The sequence below is a fragment of the Mobula birostris genome, chromosome 1 (genome assembly GCF_030028105.1).
Source record: "Mobula birostris isolate sMobBir1 chromosome 1, sMobBir1.hap1, whole genome shotgun sequence".
NCBI lineage: Eukaryota > Metazoa > Chordata > Chondrichthyes > Myliobatiformes > Myliobatidae > Mobula > Mobula birostris.
In genome coordinates, this window is record NC_092370.1 from 215,801,070 (window position 1) to 215,824,343 (window position 23,274).

The 23,274-nt window shown below is 40.2% G+C and overlaps 1 protein-coding gene across 4 annotated transcripts in view; it reads left to right on the top strand.

The window, feature by feature from the left end:
* ptpn21 (protein tyrosine phosphatase non-receptor type 21) overlaps window positions 1-23,274 on the top strand; it is a 70,303-nt gene that overhangs the window by 41,160 nt on the left and 5,869 nt on the right. For all 4 annotated transcript variants that reach the window (XM_072271196.1, XM_072271192.1, XM_072271200.1 and 1 more), the window contains 6 exons: window positions 1,845-1,905; window positions 6,749-6,830; window positions 16,128-17,524; window positions 19,191-19,334; window positions 21,914-22,132; window positions 22,311-22,439. In XM_072271196.1, coding sequence (XP_072127297.1) covers window positions 1,845-1,905; window positions 6,749-6,830; window positions 16,128-17,524; window positions 19,191-19,334; window positions 21,914-22,132; window positions 22,311-22,439 — 2,032 coding nt within the window. The remainder of the gene's footprint in view (window positions 1-1,844; window positions 1,906-6,748; window positions 6,831-16,127; window positions 17,525-19,190; window positions 19,335-21,913; window positions 22,133-22,310; window positions 22,440-23,274) is intronic.

Consider the following 23,274-nt stretch of genomic DNA (forward strand, 5'->3'; position numbering starts at 1 on the left):
AGAACCCTGTACCAGCCTTCCCTCCATACCCCCTGATCCCTTTAGCCACAAGGGCCCTATCTAACTCCCTCTTAAATGTAGCCAATGAACTGGCCTCAACTGCTTCCTGTGGCAGAGAATTCCACAGATTTACCACTCTCTGTGTGAAGAAGTTTTTCCTAATCTCGGTCCTAAAAGGCTTCCCCTTTATCCGCAAACTGTGACCCCTCATTCTGGACTTCCCCAACATCGGGAACAATCTTCCTGCATCTAGCCTGTCCAATCCCTTTAGGATTTTATACGTTTCAATAAGATCCCCCCTCAATCTTCTAAATTCCAATGAGTATAAGCCTAGTTGATCCAGTCTTTCATCATATGAAAGTCCTGCCATCCCAGGAATCAATCTGGTGAACCTTCTTTGTACTCCCCTTATGGCAAGGATGTCTTTCCTCAGATTAGGGGACCAAAACTGCACACAATACTCCAGGTGTGGTCTCACCAAGGCCTTGTACAACTGCAGTAGTACCTCCCTGCTTCTGTACTCGAATCCTCTTGCTATGAATGCCAGCATACCATTTGCCTTTTTCACCGCCTGCTGTACCTGCATGCCCACTTTCAATGACTGGTGTATAATGACACCCAGGTCTTGTTGCACCTCCCCTTTTCCTAATCGGCCACCATTCAGATAATAACCTGTTTTCCTGTTCTTGCCACCAAAGTGGATAACCTCACATTATCCACATTAAATTGCATCTGCCATGAATTTGCCCACTCACCTAATCTATCCAAGTCACCCTGCATCCTCTTAGCATCTTCCTCACAGCTAACACTGCCGCCCAGCTTCGTGTCATCTGCAAATTTGGAGATGCTGCATTTAATTCCCTCATCCAAGTCATTAATATATATTGTAAACAACTGGAGCCCCAGCACTGAGCCTTGTGGTACCCCACTAGTCACTGCCTGCCATTCTGAAACGGTCCCGTTTATTCCCACTCTTTGCTTCCTGTCTGCCAACCAATTCTCTATCCACATCAACACCTTACCCCCAATACCATGTGCTTTAAGTTTGCACGCTAATCTCCTGTGTGGGACCTTGTCAAAGCCTTTTGAAAACCCAAATATACCACATCCACTGGTTCTCCCCTATCCACTCTACTAGTTACATCCTCAAAAAATTCTATGAGGTTCATCAGACATGATTTTCTTTTCACAAATCCATGATGACTTTGTCCGATGATTTCACCACTTTCTAAATGTGCTGTTATCACATCTTTGATAACTGACGCTAGCATTTTCCCCACCACTGATGTTAGGCTAACCGGTCTATAATTCCCCGGTTTCTCTCTCCCTTTTTTAAAAAGTGGGGTTACATGAGCCACCCTCCAATAGCTTAGCTTTAAAGGAAAGTGTTTATAAATATTAATTTGATTCTGCACTTTTCCTCTCCTTCCCTGAAGATGCTATTTCTTTTACCTGTGAAGCTATTCAAGTTGAACAGACATTGATAAGATATAAAACAACAATATTGCATCTAATTTTGCTCCAGTGTACACCTTGTAACTGAATATTTAATGTTTGTACCGTTTTCTAAGATTAGTTAAAGGAAATAGTTTACTCTTTGAATGTTGATTATAATTAGCATATTCTAATAGGTAATTGAGTACATTGAAAGCTGTGAACTAAAACAAAGCTATTTAGTGCCATTGAAATGTGCATAGTTTCATGATCTTTATCCTTCAATTTTTTTTAACATGTTATCATTGTTTTTGCATTTAAAATCTATTTAATGTCATGAAAAGTACTAGTTTAAGATATTTAATTTTAGTGGGAAGAATTATATATCGTCATTTATTTTTCAATTTCAGACAAGGTCAGGCTGCTTCAGTGAGTCCAGTCCGAAGGAGCACATTGTCAAGAATGTCTTTGGTATGTGAGATGTTGATTTATAAATTGCATTCTCTCCTAACGTGATTCTTTTTTTAATCTATTAAAATACCACATATCGTATCACTATAAAATGACTGCACTAAAATTTTCATTTTAAAGGAAGATTCTTACTATTTTGTAACTTTATGTGCTACCACAACATGTGGATTTGCTTTAATTAAATCAGTAAAAGTTTATTAAGTTCAGGCAGTGCCTGTGAAAGAGAATGAAAAAGAGGTGACGTCTTGGGCCAGAGACTCAGAAGAGAAAACAAATGAGATTTCAGTTTTAAAGAAGGCGAGTAAGGCAATGGAAGGAAAAAGAGGAGTATTTCTGATGGGGAGAGACTAAGTGGATAATGTGGCAGTTAGGCCATATTGTGCTTGCTGCACTGTTGTTTTTCCTAATAGCAGGGTTGTGGAATAGCAGGCTTGCCAGATCATTTGACAGCATCAAAACTGGCCTTTCTCCAATTTAGAATCTCAACCCATGGACCAGACCTACCTTTTGCATATTTACTTTGAAACTAATGGCATTGTGGTCACTGGATGCAAAGTGTTCCCTTACACAAACTTCTGTTACCCGCCCTGTCTCATTCTCTAATAGCAGATCAAATATCGCACAATCTCTTGTTGGGACTTCTACGTACTGATTAAGGAAACTTTCTTGAACTCATTTGACAAACTGTATCCCATCTAATCTTTTTACAGTATGGGAGTCTGAATCAATATGTGGAAAATCAGAATCACCTACTATAACAACTTTGTATCTTGCACCAGTTTGCAAGCTTTTTACAAATTTGTTCCTCTAAATTCCATAGGCTGTTGGGTGGTCTGTAATATAGCCCCATTAACATTGTACCTTTCTTATTACCCAGTTCCACCCATAAGGCTTCATTAGACGAGGTCTGCAGTCTGTCCTGATGAGCACTGCTGTGTCATTTTCCCAGACTAGCCACTCCCGCTCTATTGCATCTAAAACAATAGAATCCTCAAATATTGAGCTACAGTCCTGCCCCTCCTGCAACCAAGTCTCACTATATCATAATTCCAGGTGTTAATCCATGCCCTGAACTCGTCTGCCTTTCCTACTACACTTGCATTGAAACATACACAGCTCAGGACATTATTTGCACCATGCTCAACCTTTTGTTTGAGGCTTTAACAACTATCTCCACAACCTCTCCACTATCTGTCCTGGCACTCTAGTTCCCATCCCCTTGCAACTCTAGACATGCATGAAATGGAAGAGATGGGGTAAGAGCAGAGTTTCACACACGTCTGCTCTTACCCCATCCTCCCGCCACCCTACCAGGGATAGGGTTCCTTTGTCCTCACCTACCACCCCACCAGCTTCTGCGTCCAGCACATAATTCTCTGAAACTTCTGCCATCTCCAATGGGATCCCACCACCAAGCACGTCTTCTCTCTCCCCCCCACCCCCCACCTCCCACCCCCCCCACACTTCCTGCTTTCCGCAGGGATCACTCCCTACATGACTCCCTTGTCCATTCGTCCCTCCTCACTGATCTCCCTCCTGGTAGTTATCCTTGCAAGCAGAACAAGTGCTGCACCTGACCCTTTACCTCCTCCCTCACTACCTTTCAGGGCCCCAAACAGTCCTTCCAGGTAAGGTGACACCTTACCTGTGGGTCTGTCCGGGGTCATGTACTGTGTTCAATGCTCCCGGTGTGACCTCCTGTATATTGGTGAGACTGGACCTAAATGGGGAGACCGCTTCACCAAGCACCTATGCTCCAACTGCCAGAAAAAGCGGGATCTCCCAGTGGCCACCCATTTTAGTTCCACTTCTCATTCCCATTCTGATATGTCCATCCGTGGCCGCCTCCATTGTCGTGATGAGATCACACTTAGGTTGGAGGAACAACACTTTGTGTTCCGTTTGGGTAGCCTCCAACCTGATGCCATGAACATCAATTTCTCAAACTTCCAGTAATGACCCCACCACCCCGCACTCCTTCACCATTTCCCATCCCTGTTTTCTCTCTCTCACTCACCCTATCTCCTTTCCAGCTCATCGCCTCCTATTGATGCTCCTCCGCCCTTTTCTTGCTTTCATGGCCTTCTGTCTCTTTCACCAATCAACTTCCCAGCTCTTTACTTCATCCTCCCCTCCAGGTTTCACCCATCACATTGCCTTTTTCTTTCTCCCCTCCCCCCATCTTTTAAATCTACTCAGTTTTTTTCTCCAGTCCTAGTGAAGATTTTCAGCCCGAAATGTCAACTGTACTCTTTTCCATTGATGTTGCCTGGCCTGCTGAGTTCCTCCAGCATTTTGTTTGTGTTGCTGTTCAGTTCAACCTCTGATGCCATTCACTGAGATAAGATCATAAGTTGTAGGATCTGAATAAGGCCACTTGGCCCATTTAGTGTACTTCACCATTGCATCATGGCTGATTTATTATCCCTCTCAACCTTATTCACCTGCCTACTTCCTGTAACCTTTGACACCCTAACTCACCAAGAAACTATCAACCTCCGCTTTAAATATTCTCAATGACTTGGCCTCCACAGCCAGCCGTGGCAATAAATTCCTTAGATTCACCACCCTCTGGCTAAATAAGTTCCTTTTTGTATCTGTTCTAAATGGACATACCTCTATTCTGAGGCTGTACCTGTGGTCTTGAACTCATCCACTATCGGAAACATCCGCTCCACATCCACTCTATCTAGACCTTTCAATATTCTATTAAGTTTCAATGAGATTCCACCCCCGCCCCTCTAAATTCCAGTGAGTATTTGTCAAGAGCCATCAAATGCTTCTTGGATGTTAGCAATTTTATTCCTAGAATCGTTCTTGTGGTTGATCCTTGATTCACAACCTGCCGTTCCCTTTATTATTTGAATAATTATTTCAAACATTATTTGAATATTTTTTGTATTGAATCATTTTAGAATATTTTCATAATATTTTAAGTCCCAATAAAATTGGATGCTGAAACAGGCCATTTAGCTCAACCTGTGGTGGTATTTGCCCTCAAATATATTACTATTTCTTTTTGTTGTGATCTAATCTTGAATATTGTCAAAACAAACCTAAAACTAGAGTTCCTTTTCCTCTCTGTTCAAATAGGTAACTCCTTGTTTGGATATATGATCACACCGCTGTTTGAACCATTTCATAGTAGAGTTGCCAAAAGCCATTTATCATGATGCAGCACCAACAATGGTTTCATAGCTGGGAATATTCCATCACTTACCATGCCCCAGTTTCCTTTGACTGGAGCTGGTACACTTCTATTTACACAGTGTGATTGCTTCATAATTTTAATGCATTTTGCCAAAACTATCACAATTAATAACCAAAGGCCCATAATTAAGCTATATGTATTTTTCAAACAGCATCCTAATGAACCTACTTCTATAACTTTTTTAAAGCCTGTAATTTTTTTTTTTGCGTATTGAGCCCAGTATTGCCGGTGAATCTGTAAATGAGATCTTAAGGTTTAAGATGCTCACCTTGGATTTATTAATCAAAAATGTTAAAATAAAGTTAATAACTGCATGTTTAAAAGAAATCATAAAAACTTGTTGCTGTTGATACATTTTTACAAATAAACTTTTCCACAACACTGAGACTATTTTTTAACTACTTGTGTACCAGAGTATATCACTCAAAGGCAATGTATTATATTTGGCACGTTTTAGCCCATTATCCAAATCAGTTAATTCTCTTTTTTGTTTTCTTCTGAATAACTAGTATATTTCATCTTTAATTTTATTCTTAATGAAAATATGACAGCTTTTCTCTTTAAAACTAAACATTGGCTGCCTGAATTCAACTGCTTAATTATTTTAATGATGTTATGAGCGCTGCCTGCTTTCAGTCTTTCCCCTAGGCTGTTTTTAACACTTAACTGCAAAGCAGAAACCGTGTATCTATATGTAACACTTGAAGGTCTTGTTCTGTCACCAGAATTTATTTTTGTTTATATAACTAATTACTAATCAAAGGCAGTTTTCTATTCTGTGCTTTTAATTTTGTATCTGATTAAAAGGTGATTCTTCATTTTAAACTTCAATGCAATAAAATGGACAATGGAAACTTTATTTGATACAGCATATTTTAAAGGTTTATTTGCGTTAATTTCAACAATCTGAATATAATCTTCAGAATTCCACCCATCAACACCTCTGCTATTCTAATGTCTATCTGTCTGTATGTATGATTCCAGTTAAAGTTTATCACTTAACCAACTGTTTTATGTTCCCTTATAATTGTCTTTGGATTAATATCAATTATTCTCATTACTTTTAATGTAGTACATTGAGATTTTTTTCTGGTACAAAATGAGCTACATGAATGGCAGTTGCTATTGGTTTTAAAATTGCTATAAAGTTTGGCTTCTGAATGTTTTCCCGTAAGGAGGACTAATCATATATACTGAGTCATATATTTTCTTTGCCACCTTTCCTGCTACAATTTTTTTAAGCACAATTAGTTTTGCATAGAGGCTGTTTATGCAAAACCACAGCTCAGTTCTTAACAAACGTTTACTTACACTTTTCATAGCCAATCAATTTATTTTCGAGTCTAAGTTTGTCATTCAACCGTATACATGTATACTGTGAAATGAAACAACATTCCTCAGGAATAAGATGCAAAACATAATACATATAACACAAAGTAATCTTGGACGGGAGAAAGGAAAACAAATTGATAAAAGGATTTTTCCTTTCTCTCAATATTGCAATAACTACTAGAACTATCAACCTTGGAAATTAATTTATAATTCTTAAAGACATTTCTGTTGCTATCTGTTCTGTATTGCTAAACACATGCTGTGGATTAAAATGTATTTATCATTTTTGTTTCCTTTTAGCCAAAACCTCATCAATTTATGATGCCCCTACCACAATTGCATTACAATGGACACTACACTGAGCCCTATAAATCTTCGCAAGGTAGAGTTTTTTAAAAAAAAGAACAAAATTTTAGATTGGAATGTTTAAAGTAAATGTTTACTGCTTTAAAAATGATCTTTGCTTTTCTATTATTTTGTGACTCAAACTTAAATGGTTAAAAGAATGGTAACAGAAATATAAATTTTGCATGGTATTTATTTAAAACTTTTCAAGTTGTAGAACTGATCCAAAATAAACAAAGATAATTCCAAGAGACAGTGTTCTGTTCTAGCATACCATATTGATTAGATTCAGTGTCTATAAAAAGTATTCATCCCCCCTTGGAAGTTTTCATGTTTCATTGTTTTACAACATTGAATCACAGATAGTCTGATTTGACATTTTTTGACACTGATCAACGAGGAAAAAACACTTTCATGTCAAAGTGAAAACAGATCACCGCAAGGTGATTTAAATAACAAATATAAAACAAAATAATTGTTAACATAATTACTGACCCTCTTTGAGTCAGTATTTAGTAGATGCACCTTTGGCAGCAAATACAGCTTTGAGTCTGGAAGGATTGGTCTCTATCAGCTTTGCACATCTGGATACTGTAATTTTTCCCCATTCTTCTTTACAAAACTGCTCAAGCTCTGTCAGATTGCATTGGGATCATGAGTGAACAGCCCTTTTCAAGTCCAACTACAAATTCTCAATTGAATTGAGGTCTGGACTCCTGACTTAGCCACTCCAGGACATTAACTTTGTTTTTTAAGCCATTCCTGTGTAGCTTTGGCTGCATGCTTGGGATCATTGTCTTGCTGGAAAACACATTCTCCCAAGTCACCGTTCTCTTGTGGACTGCATCAGGTTTTCCTCCAGGATTTCCCTGTATTTTGCTGCATTCATTTATCCTCTGTCTTCACAAACTTTCCAGGGCCTGCTGCAGTGAAGCATCTCCACAGCATGATGCAGCTACCACCATGCTTCATGGTCGGGATTGTGTGTTTTTGATGCACATTATTTGGCTTGCACCAAACAGCATTTAGTCAGATGGTCAAAAAGCTCAACTTTGGTTTCATTCAACCATAGAACCTTCTTCCAGCTGAATTCGGAGTCTCCCACATGCAAACTTTAGCTGAGATTTCATGTGAGTTTTGTCTTTCAACATTGGCTTAAAGCTGTGATGGGTGAAGCACCCAGGCAACAGTTGTATGCGCAGACTCTCCCATCTCAACCACAGAAACTTGTATCTCCTCCAGAGTTGACATAGGTTTCTTGGTGGCCTCTCTCACTAGTTCCTTTCTTGCATGGTTAATCAGTTTTTGAGGATGGCCTGCTCTAGGCAGATCTACAGCTGTGTCATATTCTTTCCGTAAGATATAGGAGCAGAAGTAAGCCATTTAGCCTATTGAGTCTGCTCTGCCATTCAATCATGGGCTGATCCAATTCTTCCAGTCATCCCCACCTCCCTGCTTTCTCCCCATACCCCTTGATGCCCTGGCTAATCAAGAAATTATCTATCTCTGCCTTAAATGCACCCAGTGACTTGGCCTCCACAGCCGCTATTGGCAACAAATTCCACAGATTACCACCGTCTGGCTAATGTAATTTCTCCGCATCTGTGTTCTGAATGTACGTCCTTCAATCCTGAAGTCGTGCCCTCTTGTCCTGGACTCCCCTACCATGGGAAATAACTTTGCCATATCTAATCTGTTCAGGTTTTTTAACACTCTGAATGTTTCAATGAGATCGCCCCTCATTCTCTTGAACTCCAGGGAATACAGCCCAGGAGCTGCCAGATGTCCCTCATACGGTAACCCTTTCATTCCTGGAATCATTCTCTTGAATCTTTCCTGAACCCTCTTCAATGTCGGTATATCATTTCTAAAATAAGGAGCCCAAAACTGTACACAATACCCCCAGGTGTGGTCTCACGAGTGCCTTATCAAGCCTCAACATCATATCCCTGTTCATATATTCTATACCTCTAGAAATGAATGCCAACTTTGCATTCACCTTCTACTCCACCGACTCAACCTGGAGGTTAACCTTTAAGGTATCCTGCACAAGGACTCCCAAATCCCTTTGCAACTGCATTTTGAATTCTCTGTCCACCTAAATAATAGTCTGCCTGTTTATTTCTTCCACCAAAGTAAATGGCCATACATCTTCCAACATTGTATTTCATTTGCCACTTTGCCCATTCCCCTAAACTATCTTGAATCTCTCTGCAGGTTCTCTGTTTCCTCAACACTACCCGCTCCTCCACCTATCTTTGTATCATCGGCAAATTTAGCCACAAATCTATTAATCCCATAGTCCAAATCATTGACATACGTCATAAAAAGCAGTGGTCCTATCAGCGACCCCTGTAAAACTCTACTGCTAACTGGCAGCCAGTCAGAATAGGATCTCTTTATTCCCACTCTGATTTCTGCCGATCAGCTAATGTTCCACCCATGCTAGTAACTTCCCTATAATTCCATGGGCTCTTCTCTTGCTAAGCAGCCTCATGTGCAGCACCTTTTCAAAGGCCTTCTGAAAATCCAAGTACGCCATATCTGCTGCATCTCCTTTATCTACCCTGCTTGTAATTTCCTCAAAAAATTGTTGTAAGTTAGTCAGGCAGGATTTTCCTTCCAGGGGCCCATGCTGGCTTTGGCCTATCTTGTCATGTGCCTCCAGGTACTCCGTAATCTCATCCCTAACAATCGATTCCAACAACTTCCGAAACACTGATGTCAGGCTAACAGGTCTATAGTTTCTTTTCTGCTGCCTCCCACCCTTAAATAGTGGAGTAACATCTGCAATTTTCTAGTCATCCGGTACAAGCCAGAATCTATCGATTCTTGAAAGATCATTGTTAATGCCTCTGCAATCTCTCCAGCTACTTCCTTCAGAACCCGAGGTTGCATTCAGTAAGGTCCAGGAGATTTATCCACCCTCAGACCATTAAGCTTCCTGAGCACCTTCTCAGTCGTAATTTTCACTGCACATACTTGACTTCCCTGACACTCTTGAACGTCCGGTATACTGCAGGTGTCTTCCACTGTGAAGTCTGATCCCCTAGTGGGCTCAACAACAAGCTGTTCTAAAAAGCTATCCCTTAGACATTCTACAAATTAACTATTCGATGATTGACTTAACTCAGTGGTCCCCAACCACCGGGCCGCAAGGCATGCGCTACTGGGCCGCGAGGAAACCATATGATCTGGCGATAGGAGTCAGCTGCACCTTTCCTCATTCTCTGTCACGCCCACTGTTGAGCTTGAACGCACACGATGTCATTACCCGCGCGTCATCCATGTCAGTGCGGGAAGGAGATCAACTCCTCGAGCTTGCAAATGACGGCAGGCTGAAAAGTATGTTTGACATAACATCTCTGCCGGCATTCCGGATCAAAGTCAAGGCTAAATATCGTGAGATAGTCAGGAAAGCACTGAAAACGTTGCTTCCATTTCCAACATATCTTTGCAATGAATGCAACGAAAACTAAATTGCAGAATAGACTGGACATAAGGAACCCCCTTCGAGTATCGCTGTCTCCCATTACCCCTCGATAGGACTGTCTTGTTGCAGGAAAACAAGCCCAGGGCTCCCACTGATTCAGCGATATAGGTGCGTTGCAATGATTTTATATTTTCATACGAGGAAAATATGCGCTGTGTGTTTGATATCCGTTACTTAAAATGTTTTGATGCTATTATAAGTGACTTGTATAACCATGCTATTATAAGTGACTTATACAGCCATTATGGCACAGAAACAGGCGATCCCGCCCCTTCTAGTCCATGCCGAACACTACTCTCACCTAGTCCCACCGACCTGCACTCAGCCCATAACCCTCCATTCCTTTCCTGTCCATATACCCATCCAATTTTTCTTTAAGTGATAATATCGAACCTGCCTCTACCAGTTCTACTGGAAGTTCGTTCAACACTTCAAGCTCCCCTGTCCTCCCCTGCTAATTGTCTTATCGCTATATTCATGCGAGGAAAATATGCGCTGTGTGTTTAATATTAAATTCGTTAAATAAACCCTTTTAGAAACGAAATTGAGTGTATTAGCCACTTATCACCTATATTCCAGTCGTGATTAACACACCGCCGCCGCCAACAGAATCGGCAAAAACAATTTTTAAGAAATCGGCACGTAAACGCATGCGCAAGTTACGCATGCGCACTGGTGCCCGCGCAAGGCTTCATGGTCATTGTAGTCTTTCTCGGGGTAAACCCAACGTATTTGACTGCTATCCTTGTACGTTGGCAACCCTACCCCCACCCCGGTCGGCCGGTCCGCAAGAATATTGTCAATATGAAACCGGTCCGCAGTACGAAAAAGGTTGGAGATCCCTGACTTAACTGTACTCCAAGGGATATTCATTGACTTGGAAATTTTCTTGTATCCATCTCCTGGAGTTGCTTGGAGTGTTCTTTTTGTCTTCATGGTGTAGTTTTTGCCAGGATACTGACTCACCAGAGTTGGACCTTCCAGTTACAGGTGTATTTTTACGATAATCAATTGAAACACCTTGACTGCACAAAGGTCTCCAAAAACAGATCTCCACTTAACTAATTATGTGACTTCTAAAATAAGTTGGCTGCACCAGTGTCACATTAAAGGGAGGTGAATAGATGTGCAATTAATTATTTTGTGTTCTATATTTGTAATTAAATTAAATCACTTTGTTGAGATCTGTTTTCACTTTGACATGAAAGAGTCTTTTTCTGTTGATCAGTGTCAAAAAGCCAAATTAAATCCACCGTGATCCAATGTTTCAAAACAATAAAACATGAAAACTTCCGGGGGGGGGGGGGGTGAATACTTTTTATAGGTACGTTTGTTTCCTATTTTTCCAGAGATCATAACACATAGGGTCAGAATTAGGCCGTTCAGCCCACTGAGTCTGCTCCGCCAGTCATCATGGATGATTTATTATCGCTCTCACCCCCATTCTCCTGCCTTCTCCCCCATAACCTTACTGGTCAAGAACCCATCAAACTCTGCTTTAACTATACTGAATGACTTGGCTGCCACAGCAATCTTTGGCAATGAATCCACCGATTCACTACCCTCTGGCGAAAGAAATTCCTCCTCATCTGTTTGATGTGCTGTGCCCTGTGGTCCTACACTCCTCCACTATAGGAAATATCCTCTCCACATCCACTCTATCTAGGCCTTTCAATATTGAAAGGTTTCAGTGAGTTCCCCTCTCTCATTCTTATGAAATTCAGTGAGTACAGGCCCAGATGTTAACCTGGTCATACCTGGGTTGTATTTTAATATCATAATACATATATAAATATTCTTTTGGAGAGTGGTGCAAGGGAATCCAATAAAACTGGTCACTGAGAAGGCATTTGTTACACAGGCAGGTGGCTGTTGTTGGAATTCAGTTATCCACTCCCAGGTTCTCACTTCAGAAGTCCCATAGGACAGTGTCTCAGGCCTGTCCTGACCATGTTTAGCAGTTTTATTGGTGACCTTATTTCTTCATAAAATTAGTGCTTCGGCATAGCTGTGTGAACCAAGTTCAATCTGAATCTTGGGTTTTGTCTTTGCAGAGTTTGCATATTTTCTCTTTAACTACAAACACATGCTGGTAGGTTAATTGGTAGTTGTAAGTTATCCATTACTGTAGGTAAATAGCAAAAAAAAGTGTATATGAGAGAATAAGTTGCAGGGGTACAAACAAATAAGAGGGTGTATGTCAGAGCCTGAAGAAAACCAGATACATTGAGCTGGTCTATTTGGGTAAAGATGAAATGTTTAATTCAATTTTTATTTCCTCGGAAAAAGAAGCAGTCCATGCTTGTATAGACAACACTGAGACGTTGGTCCATATCTGCAATGCTAAATGGTAACTGATGGCACAAGACAAGTGTTAGACAGTGGTTATCCCTAAAAAGTACGTCTGGTGACCTGTTCTTGCCACTCAGTGACATTTAACATCACTAAGTTCCTCCCGCCATCAACATCCTGAGAGCTTATCTCTGACACCAACTCAGCTAGCCATGTACATATTATAGCTGCAGGAGTAAGTTAAAGACCTCGTTTCCTGCTCAAATTAACATCCTGACATTCAAAAGGTAGGCCACCTTCTACAATGCTCAAATAAGTCCAGAAGCAGAATTAGGCCATTTGGCCCGTCGCATCTCCTCTGCCATTTCCTCGTGACTAATCCAGTTGCCCTCTCAGCCCCACTCTCCTGCCTTCTCCCCTTATTCCTTCATGCCCTGACCAATCAAGAATCTTTCAACCTCTGTCTTAAATATACATAAAGACTTGGCCTCCCCAGCTACCTGTGGCAACAAATACCACAGCTAAGCCACTCTCTGGCTAAAGAAATTGCTCACCATCTCCATTCCAAAATGACACCCCTCTTCTCTGACACCCTGTTCTTTGGTCTTCGACCTTCCCACCATAACAAACATCCTCTCCACATCCACCCTATCAAGGTCTTTCACCATTCGATAGGTTTCAAAGAAGTTAGTCCTCATTCTTCTGAATCCTAGTGAATACAGGCCCGGAGCCATCAAACGCTCTTCACGTGATAAGCTATTCAATCCTGGAATCATTTTCATGAACCTCCTTTGAACACTCCAGTTTCAGCACAACCTTTCTGAGATGAGGGGCCCAAAATTGCTCACAATACTCCAAGTGAGTCTTTGTAAAGTCTTAACATTTCATCCTTGTTTTTATATTCTAGTCCTTCTGAAATTAATGCTGATATCACATTTACCTTCATCACAGACTCAGCTTGCAAATTAACCTTTAGGGAATCCTGCACAAGGACGTCTAAGTCCCTTTGCACCTCAGTTTTTTCTCCATTTAGGAAATAATAACCCTTTCATTTCTTCTACCAAAGTGCATGACCATACACTTCCCAAACCTGTATTTCATCTGGAAGTGTATGTGATTCAGGAATGTGATTAAATATTTTTATTGCTTGGATAATTGTAGCTCAGCAATATTCAAGATTAACATTATTTAAGCCAAGGTAGTACTTTTGATTCAAGTACAGTGAAACCCAGATTTTACGCGCCCCGATTTAATGCAAATTCGGATATAACGCGATGAGTCATTGGACTACATATCCATGTCAATCCATACTCCCCCTTCTCCAGCCTTGTATCCCTTTTGCCAAACAACTTCCCAGCTCTTGGCTTCATTCCCCCCCCCCCCCCCCCCCCCACCGTCTTCTCCCATCATTTCAGGTCTCTCCCACCAACGTGAGGGGTTCAAATAACGCAAAGATCGCGTGATGTTGTTTTGTGTAAACAGGGTTGGAATACAAGTTAAAACCGCTCATGATTGGCAAATCTCGCTCACCCCGCTGTTTCCACCATGTCAACATGAAGTCGTTACCGTTTGAGTACACACATAGCAGCAATGCTTGGATGGAAAGTGTCATCTTTGAGGATGGTTTCACAAAACTTTTGTCCTTGCTGTCTGCGTTCATTTGCGTAAGCAAAAGCTGGAACCCAAAACTCTTCTTTTGCTTGACAACTGTCCCGCTCATCCGCCAGCTGCCAACATAGTAAGCCGTAATGGAAAGATCCGAGTTTCTTACCTCCCCAAGAACACTATGTCCAAGATCCAGCCCCTAAATCAGGGGATCATCTCTGTGTTCAAGCAGAATTACAGGCAGGAATTAATTTGTAGAATTGTAGACGACTCAACGCTTGAAGCCTATCAGGAAAGCCTGAACGTGAAGGAAGTTTGCCACTGAGGTGGGAAGGCCTGGGCAGCAGTCAGCTCGTCACGTGTGGAGAAATGCTGGGAGAAGAGTCTGGGGCCAGCCTTTTCATCACGCCACTCCACCACAGAAGATGATGATGACGGGCCAGATTTGTGCGGCTTCACAGAGGAAGATGTGCGTGAGGCAGAGAAGCTGAACGGAACAAAGAAGCACCACACCAGTGGTACTCTGCCGACAATGAATGCCCAACATATGAGCACCTGTTGGACACTGAGATCGTCCATAATGTAACTATAGCGGAGACAAGTGTACCGGTTCTTGAGCCCCAAGGTGATAATGAAGAGCGTCCACCCCCACCCCCAAAAGTGTCTGAAGCCATTGAACACCTCGAGGCTAGCCTCCGTTGGCTGGAGACCCAGGAGGCGGACCACATAAAAAAAAAACCTCCAACTCAGAATCATTCTAGATTTCACTCACAGCCAGCGACATGCTACGTTCAAGCAAGGAACACTCGATCACTTTTTTAGGAAATAAACTGTAAATGATTACTAATATTCTTGGTTTTTGTTTTGTGTATTAAAAAGCTTTACTAAAAATTAATCTGTGTTTTAATTTCTACAGTAACAACAACCCTGATTTAGCACAACCCTGCTTTTTTTTGCCATGACATTTTATGGACCCAAACGATCATGTTATAATGGGGTTTCACTGCTCCACAACCACCTGCCCCGAATTGGTCTTCTCAGCCAAAACATATTTGCTGCAATTACTTGCCTTGGCCATTCTCACAACATCCCTTAAACTTGTGATCTTGGCATTGCAACCTCCAGCCTAGTGGAATCATGAAAAATGACAATCGAAAGAGTGGCCCCAGTTAAAAGAAGTGGGTTTCCACCTGGTGTAATTGGGGATGGGCACTGAATGTTTGTCTTGACAAGATTGTCCAGATATAGAAGAATGAATGAACTTAACAAAAAGTCAAGTATCTGTACCAATATATGCCACCTTAACTGAAAAGTTTCATCAGGCCAAGTCAACAGCATTGTTCTGTCAACTTTTTCTGACATTCTAGCGCTTGCATTCTAACAGAAGTGAAAGCAAAATTAATTCCTTCTTTACATTCAGGGGCAGTGTCTACACTTGTGCTTCCAATTGTTTGCTCAACTAAAATCAGCAAAGCTTGTGTATTCACTGGAATTAATGTCTTCAGATTAACAAGTGTTTCCAGTCACAGACTATTTTTAGTCCCAAGCATGATTTGTTAGTAGCTCTAAAGAAGTAGCAGAGATTTTTTGTTTTGGGCATGACTTTGAATAACAAATGTATATGATTAAATAAGATTTAAAACAAATTATAACCTCTTAGCTGGCTTTATTTTAGAATGTGCTAGTTTTTTGTTTGAAATTTTGGGAAACAGTTTTAAATTGAAGCTGTTGAATTTTATTGGAATATAATGTATTTAACAATTTAAAGTAACTATGACTATTTCTATAGATCTAACTTGTGTTAAAACTTAGCCTCCAGTACACAAAAACTGCCTGATTTTGATCACTAAAATTGATAGTCATTTCATTGCTGAACTTGTGATTGTGTGTTCTGGAGGTCAGTGCCTTTACTGATTCTACATAATTTTCACCTTTTTATTTCAGACAATCTCTACATGAACAATCAAAATAGCTGTTTTTATCGATCTCAAACAAGTTTGGACAGACCTCCATATGAATACAATGGCCGAATCCGAAATGGCAGTATCTATAGTGCACATAGTACAAGCTCTTTAAATAATCCACAGCACTTTATGCAAGCATCTCCTATGTCTTCAAATCCGAGTATCACAGGAAGTGATATAATGAGAGGAGATTACATCCCAACAAACAGACATAGTACTATTATTCCACCTTCCTATAGACCAACCCCAGATTATGAAACTGTTATGAGGCAGCTCAATCGTGGCATGATTCATAATGAAAGACAGAGTCATTCAATGCGAAATCTCAGCATAGGCAATTCCTATGCTTACAGCAGATCTGATCCGCTTGGTTACAGCCAGCCAGAAATCCGAGAGCAGCCTCCATTCAATTCCCAAAATGTGAATCCGTACCCTTTGCATTTGAACTACAGCTTTCATTGTCAGTCACCATATATAAATTCAGTTGAACGACGTCCTGTTGTTGGGGCAGTTAGTGTGCCGGAATTGACTAATGCTCAGTTACACACTCAGGATTACAGTGCAGCAAATATGCTAAGAACTCAAGTGTACAGGCCTCCACCTCCGTATCCTTATCCAAGACCTGCAAATAGTACACCTGATCTTTCAAGACATCTGTATGTAAGCAGCAGCAACCCAGATCTGATAACCAGGCGTGTACATCACTCTGTACAGACATTTCAGGAAGATAGTTTGCCTGTTGCACATTCACTGCAAGAAGTTAGTGAACCTCTAACTTCTGCAAGATTACATGGCAACACCCATAAGCGTAATAGCATTGAGATTGCTGGACTAATGCACAATTTTGAGAGCTGGAGGATAAAAGAGAGGACCATATCTGCACCAGGTGTTGAGATGAGTTCAACACCGGAAACCGCTGCAGGTTCACTACCTAGTATTTACTTTGAGCGAACAAAACTAGGAGATGCTAAAATTAATCAAGACAAAAGTTATAATCATGGGAGATTTCTCTCAGATGCAACAGTGCTGATTCACAGCAGTGACAATGAGTATGATTCAGGGTACATTGAGAAGAGATTACAAATGCTTCCTGTTGAATCTGCAGCCCATTTACCCACTATGTTAAACCAACCCTCTGAACCATTGCTAGACTATCAAAATAGCTCTGCCCCTGCATTAAGCAATCAGCTGGGTTTAGAAAAGCAAGCACGAGAAAGGGGAGCAATGGAATCAATACAGTATCTTCCATCAGTGTCTGAATCTGAACTCAATACAGTTGGAAGAAGACAAGCAAGAAGAATATCTTCCAAGAGAAGACCCATGTCTGAAGTTCTTTATGGAAGACTAAATGCAATGGATGGTCTCCCACCACTTGGAGTAAGTAGCTTAATGCTGATTCTGTATCATCACCATAAATTTTTTTTGTTTTAAATAGAAAACAGGTCTATCAAAAATATAGACTTTCAGCATTCGTATTTTGTCCTGAAGGCCACAGCTCTTCAAGTATGAATCCAACCATTTTGTAAATGTGGTGAAAGTTTCTTTCTCTGCCCTTTTACATCATGAGTTCCCTATCTTGCCATCCTCTTGGGGGTGGGGGGAAATACTGTTTTTCTACCAATTACTTCAAATGCCTGTACCTAGTTTTTTGAGCCATTAAAAAAAATGTCTTTTCTATTTGCTGTATGTAGATGCTTCCAATTTTACACTCTCCAAATAAGTCCTCACCCAGTTTCATCCAATCCTAACTTAGCCACTTTCTCTATTTTGGCTTAACTCTCCACTGAGCCCTCTCCTGTGTAATAATATTATCCTGTAGTGTGGTGACTAGAACTTGGGGTTAATTTATTGAATTGGATTGGGGAAATGTTATATAATAGAAAACAATTGTGATAAATGGTAATGTTTGAATTGCAAATCATGCTATATTCTGAGGGTGGTTGATTGGATGAATGCTGACTAATTATTTCCAGCACTGGAGCATGTAGAACTTGGGGCCACAATCTCCAAATAGCAGGTGATTTCGTATTGAAATGAGAAGAAATTGCTTTTCTGAGGCCCATGAATCCTAGGAATTCTCTACCCCAGAGAGCTAAGGAGGCAGAGTCGTTTCAGTCAAGAAGCTTAAGGAATATGAGGAGCGATTAGATGTTGATGCCAAGATCTTCCTGAATGCTGGAGCATGTTCAAGGGGCAAACTGACCTCTTCCTGCTTCTGTGCTTTTCTGGAACTCATGACCTCTGACTTTGGCCTGTTTATGCATTTTTAAATTTCTGCTTCACTTTGGCAACTTTTTTGGTATTGCTATTTGACAAAATTTAAGAGCCCATAATGCATAACTAAACTAATATTATAAGAATAATTAGAGTAGTTCAGGCTTAATTATTTCCTTGATAATATTTTTTAAATATGAGCTCAAAGCCCAAGCTTTTATTTCTCCAGCCTCATCACCATGCCACTGACAAATGTGTCGTAGAGATAAATGGGGTTGATCCGTTTGAGTATTAGCATTTAGGACAAAACATGAGGCATTCTATCGAAAATGAAAATATAAATTCTATGTGGTTGACTTGCATAGAGTTTCTCAGTCAAAAATTAATTTACAGATTGGCCTTTAGGGGGAGTTTTTGTTTTGCTTTTCATAGGTTATAGTTAATGAATTAAAGACTAGGTCTAGACTAAGTGTGAGAGAATACAGGAGATGGCAGCAGAGAGAATAGTTGTGAACATTCATGTGCTGGCACGTCAACGTAAACCATAAGGTGGTTTCATGCTAAATAGTATGTGTATTTTAAGAAGAATATTTCGAATGAAAGAAGGCTATCCTTGCTTCATTATTTATCAACTACTTATTTTGTAAGTTTATCACTATGCCTTAACTAAAAATGTGATTTATTCTTAAAATCTGGATAGATTGAGTTGGCTATTTACATGATTGGCAAACAATTTTTTTCATGCAGGTTCTGTACACTGAAAAGGATAAAATATTCTTGATTACCATGTTTATAACTGTTGACTTTTGGATTATTTTATCATTCTAAGGTTATTAGAAAAGAAGATTGTGTATCTGATATTAGGACAATTGGACCACTAAAGATGGCAGAATTAAATGGTTTGACACCATTTCAAAAACCTTTACCTGATGCAGTTAAAAATGAGCCCATCCAAACACCATTTGATGAGCGGGTATGTAATTATGTCTTTCATATTTTTTCTTTTTGAATGCATGTCAAGTTTGAACAGTCAGTCATCTGCCAAAGACAATATGTTATAAAAATATGGCTAGCAGCTTTGAGTTGCAAAAATATTTATTATACAGTTCTGTTAGATATATGCACATTTTCCTATTCCTCTGGTGTTTGAACTTGGTGAATTGAAAAGGACCCAGCAATTGGAATTTGTGTTTTTACAGAAAAGCTGCCCAGAATGCTTGCTTATTTGCAATTCTATAATTATGGTTGGAACAGTGCACCTGTAGATTAGCAGTTGAATGAAAAGTTATCAGGTTTAAATGTTAAATGATTTTATTGTAGTGTGATTATATTGTCAAATGGAAAGTATTGTAAACTTAGTATTTATAAAGAGGTTCAATTTAGGAGAGGGAAAGAGAACAAGGCAGGCAAATAACTGCGTTGCAAGGTACAGATTTTTGGGTTAAAACTTTTTAGTTTGAAGGTTCAAAGGTTCAGTTTAATGTCAGATGTGTACAATGTACATCCTGAAATGCTTTTTCTTCACAAACATCGACGAAAACAGGGAAGTCCCCCAAAGAATGAACAACGGTAAAATGTGAGAACCCCAAGTCCCCCCAGCTCCCCCCTCCTGCGCATAAGTGGCAGTAAGGCAACGATCCCCCCCCCCCACCCCCAGTCAAAAAATAAAGCACACCTGTTCAGCTCAGCACAAGAGTGAGCTAGGTGATAGCAAATACACAGACCTTGCAGTTACCCCATAGACTATGGCATTTCATTTGGCATTCGACAAACCACAGATTCTTTCTCTCCCTAATAAGGGAGAGGGAGGTGTCCCCCATTTTCATAGTGAGCAGGAGACATAACCCACAGGTTTACAATGTTAAAAAGTCAGTTTTGTCACTTTTTACGAGCTCTGTTCCTGAAGATTGCAAAGATCTTGGGTCTTCAGGCCCACAGCAAAAGATTTACCGGCCTTCCTGATGACACACGAGTCTCCTGCCGTGACACCAACCCTCAGTTCCGCCGTCTCCAGAGCCCCGAGATCTTAGGCTTTTGAATTCGAGCCAGACTCTCAGGCTGAACCCTTGGCACGCCGAACAAAAATGGCCAGTCCTGAAACCCCGAGAACTGGTCCCATTTCTGCAAAGAACCAAAGTCTGTGTAACTCCAGGTCAGGGTCTTCAAAAGAACCCTGAAAGAGAGAAATAAAGACATTAAAGATGGAAATAGAGCTGTCTTCGAAGATGCAAGCAGAGGAGTCACCGTTTAGTGCCATCTTAACTCTGCCTCCAACCAATCAAAGATTCATTTTAGAAGGATTTGTACGGTATAAGAAAAATACAGGAAATAGTTTCCTGTATATTCATTAAATTGTGTTTTTAATTATTATGTGTAATGTCTCAGTTTGGAATACTGGATCTTTTACCATAGCGGAAATGAAATTCTCTATTGCACCCCCTGATCTGTCTGCGGCAAGTATACAAAATTAAAGCTATACCAAACTAGGAATGACTGAAAATGGTATTGATTTGTGGTTAAATATGACAGTTCCCTTAACGTTAATGTTAAGAGTGTACACAATATCAGTTGATCTTCTAAATAAAGGTATTTTTTAACTCTGAAGTTAAAATATGATATTGAAACTGTCATATTTCAGCCTAGTGAGATGTCCTATCTTATTGTGTTTGGTCATCTCATTACTGATTTCTGTAACTTTGTCAATAAAACACACTAAAAACTGAAATACATTCATAAGCTATTATAATTTTGTTGAAGAAAATTATTGAAAATATTAATAAACTCTTCTTGGGCTTCCAGCCGAGTACAGATATCGATTTTTAACCAGTGTTTCAGTGAGAAAGTTCTTCCTTGGAGTGAGGCCTTTGTTAAAATTCATTTTCTCTAGTTTTATTTCAATAGCTTCCTTCACCAGGCAGTCCCAGAAGTTACTGGAGCACCACAGTAGTTGGTGGAGTAGTGTATATTGGACAGACGGCGCATGGTGGAAACCCACATCAAGGTGCCTAGGACGTGTATCAGTTTGGGTTACCCAGAGAAATCGGCGGTAGCAGGACATTGCATTCGCAATGGCTATAGGATTGACTTCAGCTCAAAACTACTGAGCCATGACAGTAGCTTTTGGGACCGCCTGGTGAAGGAAGCCATAGAAATAAAACTAGAGAAAAAGAATTTTAACCAAGATGAAGGTCTCAGAAAGAACTGGAATTCAATTATAAACAAGATGAGACAGTGGAAACCTGATTGTTTGAGGACTAACCAATCAGGAGGGATGAACAACGGGGGGGTATAAATACCACCAGACTAGACATGCCCAGGCATCATCCCTAATGAAGATGGCAGTGTCTGTCATCGAAACATTAGTTGAAATCGATGCCTGTACCCGGAAGGAAGCCTGAGAAGAGTTTACTCGTCACATATGCTGGGAAAGCACTAAATCCTTTATTGAAAACATTTTTTAAAAGTTTGGGTAAGGAGTCTTAATGCAGAAATGTATTTTCATAATCTGCTTACTGTATTGACACTTAATATCACTTTTGCTTACATTGTTAGTGCAAAATTTTGGAGCAGCGTCTGGAACAAAAAATGGTGTTTACAGAATATGAAAGAGTTCCAAAGAAAAGTCTGAGCACTGAGTGCACAGTTGCAATGCTGCCTGAAAATGCAGAAAGAAATAGATTCCCAGATGTTATTCCCTATGATGATACTAGGGTGGAGCTGGTGCCGACAAAGGAGAACAATACTGGTTACATTAATGCATCACATATAAAGGTAGCTGTAATATGTTTTTGTGTGTGGTGTTTCTTTTGTAATTTTAGAATTTTGGAAAGCCTCTGCTGTTATTTCTGTAAATTCTGTTGAACTTGGGTACTGAGTCTTAGCTTTATCAAAGTTTTTACCTTTTCAGGCTGCCTTTTCTTTATTAAATATGTCACGTCACTTATTACAGGTTATAGTTGGAGGGAAGGAATGGAATTACATTGCCACACAAGGACCGCTCCAAACAACTTGTCTTGATTTTTGGCAAATGGTGTGGGAGCAAGGTGTTGCCATCATTGCTATGGTTACCATGGAAGAGGTATTTGATTTCTTTTTGTTGTCAATTACGTCTAATAGGCAACACACAAGTAAACAGTAAAGGAACTGCAGATCCTAGATTCTAACTGGAACTTGAAGTTTCCAGATTCCGTCAGATTTTGTAGCTTTGATATGCTTCCTGTACTTTACACCAGTCGGTACTTGTATTGATGCTCTTGGATTTTGGCCCTGAAATATACTTTTGTATTCTTCTGTTGATTTATATGTAAAATGTTCTAAAAATATATAAAATTAAAGAATCTGCAACCAGAAGTGACGATTGGATAATCCGTCTCTGCTTCCTCCAGTGGGCTGTAGTGTGATAGATACCAATCTTCAGCCCAATTTGATTCACTCCCAAAATTTATAGGCATTGGATACTGCAAAGCAATCGGCTCTGACAACATTCCAGCAATAGTACTATAGACTATTCTTCAGAATTTGTGCTTTTGGCCAATGTTGTTCCAGTACAGCTACAACATTGGCATCTACCCAACAACGTAGAAAATAGCCCAGTTATGTCCTATTCACAAGCAGCTGGACAAATCCAACCTGGCCAATTACTACCCCATCAGTCTACTTTTGACCATCAAAGTGAGGGAATGCATATCAATGGTGTTATCATGCAGCACTTGCTTAACAACGGCCTGAACGTAGAAGCTCATTTTGGGTTCTGCCAAAGTTGCTCAGCTCCTAACTTCATGAGTGTTATTCCAAATATTGACAGAAGACCTGAACTTCAGCGATAAAATGAGAGTAACTTTCCTTAACATCAAGGAAGTGTTTGATAGAGTGGCATCATGGAGCCCTAGCTAAGCTAGAGTCATTGGGAATTG